Genomic DNA, 8,787 nt, shown 5'->3' on the forward strand with positions numbered 1-8,787 from the left:
GAATGTTATTCATGTTGTGAAACAGTCACAATGTGGTTGGAACCAAAATACTTGGATGGGATTAGGAGCCGAAACCACTTGGTTGGGTTTAGGAACCAAAACAACCAGGTTGGGTTTAGGAACCAAAACTACCTGGACGGGTTCAGGAACCAAAACTACCTGGTTGGGTTTAGGAACCAAAACTACCTGGTTGGGTTTAGACACCAAAACTACCTGGTTGGGTTTAGGAACCAAAACTACCTGGTTGGGTTTAGGAACCAAAACTACCTGGTTGGGTTTAGGAACCAAAACTACCTGGTTGGGTTTAGGAACCAAAACTACCTGGACGGGTCTAGGGACCAAAACTACCTGGACGGGTTCAGGAACCAAAACTACCTGGTTAGGTTCAGGAACCAAAACTACCTGGACGGGTCTAGGAACCAAAACTACCTGGTTGGGTTTAGGAACCAAAACTACCTGGACGGGTTCAGGAACCAAAACTACCTGGATGGGTTTAGGAACCAAAACTACTTGGTTGGGTTTAGGAACCAAAACTACCTGGATGGGTCTAGGAACCAAAACTACCTGGAGGGGTTCAGGAACCAAAACTACCTGGATGGGTTTAGGAACCAAAACTACTTGGTTGGGTTCAGGAACCAAAACTACCTGGATGGGTCTAGGGACCAGAACCACTTGGTCGGGTTTAGGAACCAAAACTACCTGGTCAGGTTTAGACAAAGAACCAGGTCTGGGTACAGTAACTCAGTCACATAACATAACCTTAAAAACACTCAGGAGTCGATGTCAGTCTCCCAGAGTAAGTAGATAATTTATATAACATCTAAAAAACAGATTTGCTTCGTGTAAATTTGAAATGGCGGCTGATTAAACTTCATGATGACTTTGTAAGATGTAGTTTGCTGTTGAACTGATTTATAAAGACACCAGTAAATAAATGCAGTATGTCTATAATAAGTGTGTATAAATGATCCTACAGTTGAAGCAACACTTTCCCTGCAGGACTGCTGCATTATCTTTAGAGGCTGTCCCTGATAAACTGGACTCTGAGTGCAGCTGGTATCTGCAGGATCTCATCACTGTCAGACGGAAGCAGAAGAAATCAATGAACACTGTCGTTGGAGGAAACTGTGACCGCGTCAGTCGTGTCAGGTTAACACGGCTGTCCACCAGCCTCCATTCAAAAATCTACGTCTTTTCATCGACCTTTCTAAAAAGCTGTGACACTATACCTGTGAGTTCTAAAGAGCCACGGATCTCAACCGGCATTCTTTATGTATGCTTTGTAAATGTAGATAAATCAGCATGTGAATGCACATTTTCTAAAAGGATCTTAAAACATATTTATTTGTGCTTTTCTTTAATCTTGAATGCAGATTGTTCTGGTTGCTGGACGGCATTCCTTCAGTCTCTGTTCAGGTTAAAGATCTGTAGCGTGGCTCGGAGAGACTGGTTCTGTTTGCTGTCTGCAGATTGTCTGCACAGATAAAGTTTATAGAGTGACTGTCCTCTGCATGATTCCATCATTAAACTGGAGCATTGTTTGACTTTCGTTTACGTCGGGTCAAGTTTTAATGAAGAGACAAGATGTGACGAGTGTTTATTGTGCAGTAAGTTTCTGTCTAATATGAAACCAGAGAACCGACATGAACCTCAGACTGAATAAACTAAAAAAGTTTGGAGGAAGTAGGAAGAGTGAAGATTTAAAGATGGAGGAAACTCTTGAAAACTGTACGTCGGTGAGGTGACGATGCTGCTGATGCTTTGTTGTTCGTCCAACAGAAAATCAGAACAAAGCCATTTTTCTGTACGCAGAGATCAAACGGGAGATTTTCATTAATGTAAAAATTCTCTTTTGTCTCTTCCTCCCTCCCTCTCCATCCTCCCCTCCTCCTCCTCCTCCTCCTTCTCCCTCTCCATCCTCCTCCTCCTCCTCCTCCTCCTCCTCCTCCTCCCTCTCCATCCTCCCCTCCTCCTCCTCCTCCTCCTCCTCCTCCTCCTCCTCCCATCCTCCCCTCCTCCTCCTCCCCTCAGTCTCTGTGTTGCAGACGGTGCTGGTCAGTGCGGGTCAATGTGACTCGGTGTTTAAAGGTTTCTCAGACTGTCTGCTTCAGTTGGGGGATAACATGGCCAACTATCCCCAGGACCTGGACGACAGGCAGAACCTGCACCAGATCTGCAGGTACGTTAACGTCCAGACGGTGGACACTCGACCAAATCACTTCAGAGAGTGTAAACAGGCCTGACAGGACAAAATGAGACATAATTACTCCTCAGACATGTTCTTTACGGTTAAAGTGACGTCTCAAAAAGTGTCAAAGACAAACAGAAGTAAATTAAAGTTCATGCTGAGATCAGAACATCCATGACTGTAGAGAGTTTAGAGTTAGAAATACACCATCTGTACGTCTGACAGTCAGAGCGCTGTCTCTATACCCAGCTTCGTTTCTGGAGTTGTCTTCTATCACAGTGTGATTAAGAGAGAAGAGTCAGGATTGATTGATTGAAGTTACGTTACGTAAAACACTTTGTTGCTGCAGGTATGTAACTGACGTGAAGTGACGCCAGAGACGTCGTAGTTACTTTAACCCACACGATGATCGTTTCCTAAACCAAACCATGACAACTCCAAATGTCATCATATGTCCAAATGTCTGAGCTGTTTGTCGGCTCGCTTTATTTTGACGGACATATCGGACGTTGTTTATATAATTATTACGTGCAGCAGCGGCTCAGTGGATCTGAAGCTTCAGCCTGAGACGACGTTTCAGGGATGTCATCTGATTCTTTGGTTACGATTACGATTACTTTTATAACAGATGACTTGAGTGGCAGAACTAACACATCATGTTACCCGTCACCAGAAGTATTACCATTACATTACCAAAAGTAATCAGAGTACTGTAATGGATTGGCTTCAGTCGTCTGTCTGACTGAAACAAAGCCACGACGACAGACGTGTAAAGTTGTGGATTCTCCTTCTGGCCGCAGAATGAGAACATGATGAAGCCTGCAGCCAAATGATTCAATTATCAGTTTCTCTTAAAACGTCTAATTGATCTGAATGTTTCTGCTGCGAGACGACAGAGAAGCTTCTTCACACACACGAAATAATATGAGTGATTTAACTGCAGACCCTGAGGGGACACCAGCTGACCCCGCCTCCCCCACAACACCACCCAGACCGGGTGGGCACCAGATGGCACGCTGCAGCAAGGAGCCCCCCCCCAACACACACATACACACACACACACACACACACACACGCACACACACACACACACACACACACACACACACACGCACACACACCACACACGCACACACACAAGCGCACACACACACACACACATACACACACACACACGCACACACACCACACACGCACACACACAAGCGCACACACACACACACACACACACACACACACACATGGTTTTTTAATTCAGTGACAGCTCCATCACAGCGGTGTTGAGGCGTGGCAGGAGGGACGCTTTAATACGCCTCCTCTCACACACACACACACACACAGACACGCGCACACACACACACACACACACACACACACACACACACACACACGTTAATTGCTCTGAGATGGAGCATCGACACGGCTCGGTTCAGCAGGTCAACATCAATAAGAGCAGATTGGAAGATTGGATTAGATACGCTGTGTGTGTGTGTGTGTGTGTGTGTGTGTGTGTGTGTGTGTGTGTGTGTGAGTGTGTGTGCGTGTGTGTGTGTGTCTGTCAGCTGGTGTCGTCTTCACATTAACTGGGAAGAGGAAGGACAAAAAAGGATGAACAGATGAGAGCTGGAGACAGAAACGACAGAATACGGAAGGAAAAAAAAGTAAAAATAAATAAAGGAAAACAGTCGGAGCGAAAAGAATGAATGAATAATGAGGCCAAGAGGAGGAGAGAGAGAGAGGAGGAGGAGGAGGAGGAGGAGGAGGAGATGTTTCAGTATGAATAAAACATAAAGTGAGAGAGGAGGGAGGAAGAGGGATGGTTACAATGAGGGAAAAGGAGGAAGTGGGAAGAATAAAGGATGGAGTGACGGGAAGTAGAGACAAAGGAAGGAAGGAAAGGAGGAAGGAGATCTGAGGGAGGAGAGGAGACGGACGGAGGTGTACAGGAGTGTATCCTGTTATCCAACGTAGTTATTCTGACTACATCCACAGATACGATCACAGACGTGTTGTCTCGCCTTCACGCTGATTTTCTCTGGATGTTAATAATAATCAGCTCATATTAACAAACAAACAAACTCGTTATAAACTTTATCCTGCGTCTGATTAAAGAAGAGTCGTCTATAAACTCAACGTCCAGCTGCAGACTGACTGTTTATTATACAAATGTAGTAATGTTATATCTGAGCACCGCAAAATTACACAATTACAAAGTACGTGTACGCAGTTTTTCTTCTTGTCACATAAATCGAAAGTTTCACCAGCTGAACACACTGTGTTTAGTTTGATTAATTAAAACTGGCAGACAGACGGCTGTTTTATTTGAAGCCTCCTGAGCAGAATATTAATGTATTGATCGGCCTTGATGTGAGAGAAGAGAGGAGGACTTTATATCCTCAGGAGGAGGAGGAGTAAGTTTACATTGTGGGGTGAACTGCTCCTTTAAACTTGATTGTACAGAATCAGCTGCAGAGAAACTCAGACATGTTTGATTGTCGAGTCGTCGGCTGTGTTCAGGATCTCGTGCTGTCGTTCTTCCCGTCTGTCCTCGGGAGGCGTCGGCTGTAATCGGCTCTGCGGGTTCAGCTGTCGTCTCACTGGAGTATAAACTTCTCCGGCTGCGTCCTCATAAGCTTTTTCTCCTTCGCTGTGTGTTTTCTGTGGTGCCAGATTCTGGGATGACTTCCACTTTTGGCTCTGCCTCTCGAGTAGACGATGCCTTCAGTTTAAAAAAGCAGCCTCCCACTGCAGTCGTAAGCTTGTGGTGTTAACGCTTGCTGTGTTTTCTCCCGCCAGCTACTGGGATAACTTCCACTCCTGTGCCACGACGGCGCTGGCGGACTGTCAGGAGGGAGCGACGGACCTCTGGGAGAAACTGAAAAAGGAGTCCCGCAACCTGGATTTCCGTGGGAGTTTGTTTGAACTCTGTAGCAGCGGCAACGGAGCCCCCAGATCAGCCGACGCCAGGGGCCTCGCCTTGGTCCTCACCACGCTGCCCACCATACTGACTTGGCTGGCGTTTTAACAGAAAACACGGGGAAAAACGTAGAGAGAGAAAAAAAACAACACGACAGTGAAAAGAAGAAAAAAAGGAAAAACACAAATGAAAAAAGAAAATAGAAAAAGAGTGATAGCTGCTCTACGATACTGAAAAAAACAACTTCAACAGGACTCATCACCAGAAAACGACACCCACAGTGGATTTTTACTACATCGCCAGGCGGCGGCCCGGTTCGCCTTCTGGGACATCTGCAGGCCGTCCTCCTGGAGCGCTCATCCAATCACACGCCGACCTGACCCGGAGGTCGATAACATGAAATATTCAACACGCCATCGCGCTGAAACGATGACAATGATGAAAATTTGATGGATCCTTGCCCGCTTACAATCGTGGAATTACACAGTATTAAAGTCAACCATGAATTATTGATGTTTAGTAGGCTAGGCTCTGTGACTGCCGGGTGCTGACACAGGACCAGGCTATATATTAGGGTTCCCGTATAGCCTGAGGTCCACATTCATGTGCAACGCGAGGCCGAGCTTAACTCCACAAAATCAATAAGAGGAGCCGAGGCCCTGGAGCTCGCGTCAGACCGGCCGCCTGATTCCATCACGGACAGTTTTTCCTTTTTTATCGCGCCAAGTTGACTGTGTTGAGCCCGGCAGGTGTGATGGACCGAATGCTTGACAGTGATGTGATGTTTGTATTCTTATTGGCTGTTTATTGTGCTCAGGCCACGGTCACACCAGCCGTTACCACGGTGGCGTTTTAAAGGAGTCGTCACAATCGGCAGAAGTCATATTTTCCACCAAAACAAAAGCAGAACTGCAGCGACGGCATCGACCCATGCAGCATGGCTTACTGTCAATCGTGTGCCGGCGGCAGGTGTGTTTTCAAATCTAGAGTATTTCAGTTCTGGTTCTGTTGAACTGGCTCGCTTGCCACCAATAAAACCAGCGCCATGTGCAGAGGTCAGTTCCTGGTGTGACCGTAGCCTTGTGTTTTCCCCCCACCGAGCTCGGAGGTGCAGGGACGTAGTTGAGAGTGTAACGCCTGCTTTTCATTACAGAACAGTTTAGACGAAGTGAAACTGCATGACGTCCGTTCAGACCGTCTCAGGACATGTCAGGAAACGAGCACAAGCTGTGAAATGTTGGTTACCAAACAATGGACCGGCAGCAGTTTGGACCACTGAGTCGTTGGTTAAATTGACTCTAAAGAAACATCTGATGCTAACTGGAGCTAAATTTTTACCCCAAATCAATCCTTAAAACTGAGTCCATCTGTTGACTTCAGGGCTCAGATAGATCGGATCTAATTGGTCAACAGTTCCGTTCAGCAGCTAAACCAGAGGAAGGCTAGCTCACGTTAGCAGCTAGAACCGAATGAGATGGGTTAGCTAACAGCTTGATTTGCTAACGTGATCTCATTTCGCTCCGCTAGCAGTGTTGAGGATAAAACAGACAACACGAGGATAAACGCTGGAGTAAGAACTGTAGTTTTCAGTGAACGAACTGTTTTCTGCCACAATATTTTGGAGAGTTTGGACTTAAAGATGAACCCGACGTCTCTGTGATGAAGCTAAACATCGTCACGGCTAACTAGCTTCAACTTATTGTTGTTATTATGGACTTTAAACCCTGAATTAAGAGAAAACTTATAACTTGTGCGTAAGTTCACATTTTCACTGATAAACTAGGATCAAAAAGCACAAACACGTGTTTGTGCTTTTTGATCCTAGTTTGAATCTGTGAAAATGTGAACTTACGCTGAGTTATACGTAAGTTTAAATCAAGAACTCGACCCAGAACATTCATGAAGCAGCTGCAGACCAACGTTTCTTCTTCTTCTGTCTGTTTTTTTTGCTCGAATCAGACGTCGTGCTCGTTTCCTGAGATCCCACGAGAGCGAGTTTAAAGTCGAGGGCGAACACGTCGGCTTGGCGGGAACGCCGTCGGTATCATAGGACATGAACGAGTCTGTGAACAAAAGAAAGAGAGAGATGATGTTTTGAGAAGCCGACAGCAATACGAAGAGACGACTTCACGGCCAGTGTAGCTAAAAAAATAAACCCAACCGTGGCTGAAGAGAGTTCGACTGTTGCCATTTAGCACATCCCCCCTTTCTCATCCGCCGGCGATCCATCCTAGACGACCGTAGAGGCGATTATATTTTAGGTCTGTATGTTAGATTAAAGCGCCGCGTCCCGACAGTACAGTAGCATCACCAACTGCGTAAATACAGTAAATAAACACGGAGGATTATGGTTGTTTGTTTCCACGGCCGTCTGACAACAAGATGTGTTCTTCTGTTCGTTCGTTTGTTGGTTTGTCTATTCGTTCGTTCGCGGGGGTGTCGCGTAACTAAAAGAGTTATTAAAACAAAAAAAATAAATAAAAGAGTTTATTCCAGAAATCATCTAGCGAGAGAGAAAAATGTATATCAGAGGATTCTGAGAAAATAAAAACCAAGCTCTATTATAGATTATAGTCTATTCCCGGACAGTTTTAACAGATTGATACTTTACAGATTATAGAAACTACTGAGATATTAAAGAATAAAAATAAAAGATTGCTAAAATGATAAAGAGTAATAAATAAAAATGACTAATGTTTGAAAAGAAGTGTGTGCTTTTATTTTGAAGTGGGCAAAAAAAAAAAACAACAACTGAGGGTTGTCTCGTCACACACACACACACACACACACACACACACACACTGGAGTGTATTCATTATTAATGAGGGAGAGTCCCTGAGCTGCCACACGTCTCAGCACTCAGCTCATATTGATTGAGAGGAGGAGGAGGAGGAGGAGGAGAAGGAGGAGAAGGAGGAGGAGGAGGAGGAGTCCTGATGAAGATGTTTGTTCAGTCTAACATTGATAATCTGAGCTGCTGATTTAATCTCATGTAGATCTCAAAGTCGACCAATCAGAGGACGTGACTCTTCATATTTAGGACCATGGACCAAAGTCATTTTGAGGCTTCTTGGTGTATTATGGGATGTTACACTGTGATATCAGATCGAGTTCACATTCTGCAGGAGAAGAAGAAAATGATCTGAATGAACAAACACTGACTCCAGATCAGTTTCTGTTTCTTCTTCCTGTCTTTTATGATTTTAACTAATTAATAATAATTAAAACATCCCATAATACTCAGACCAGAGTTTCATTCTAGAGGAAGAAAAAATAATCAGAAGGTGAAACATTTAATTTATTTAATATTTCGATGTTTCTGACATTTCTTTAGTGAATTTCTCAAACAGTAATTGATGATTTGATGAAGAGAAGAGAAGCGGAGGTATGCGCTCTACTGAGTGTCACTCCTGTTTAAACAGCTCATCAGATGTTCAGCAGTGTAGATTCAGAGATGATGATCCGTACATCTGCTTAGAAATCCTGCAAATAGACGCTCCTGCATGAGCAGAACCCGCCTTACAAACATCATGTTTTTAAGTTCTGTTCGGTACCGCAGTGATCCAGTGACAGTTGTCGGAACATCCACATGTTCACTGCTAACAGAAAAAGCTGACGGATAATTCGGCAGAGTTTAAATGGACTTTTGGATATTTTATTTATTTATTTGCGTGTTTTTTCT

The 8,787-nt window shown here is 44.6% G+C and overlaps 1 protein-coding gene across 1 annotated transcript; it reads left to right on the plus strand.

The window, feature by feature from the left end:
• Nucleotides 1-1,999: 1,999 nt before the first annotated feature.
• nrn1a (neuritin 1a) lies at nt 2,000-7,812 on the plus strand (the record flags this gene model as incomplete). Its single annotated transcript, XM_030411087.1, has 2 exons — nt 2,000-2,179; nt 4,985-7,812. Coding segments are annotated over 2 exons (409 nt in total), but the record flags the coding sequence as incomplete, so codon positions are not given.
• Between the last annotated feature and the right edge of the window lie 975 nt (nt 7,813-8,787).

The sequence above is a fragment of the Sparus aurata genome, unplaced genomic scaffold (genome assembly GCF_900880675.1).
Source record: "Sparus aurata unplaced genomic scaffold, fSpaAur1.1, whole genome shotgun sequence".
Taxonomy (NCBI): Eukaryota; Metazoa; Chordata; class Actinopteri; order Spariformes; family Sparidae; genus Sparus; species Sparus aurata.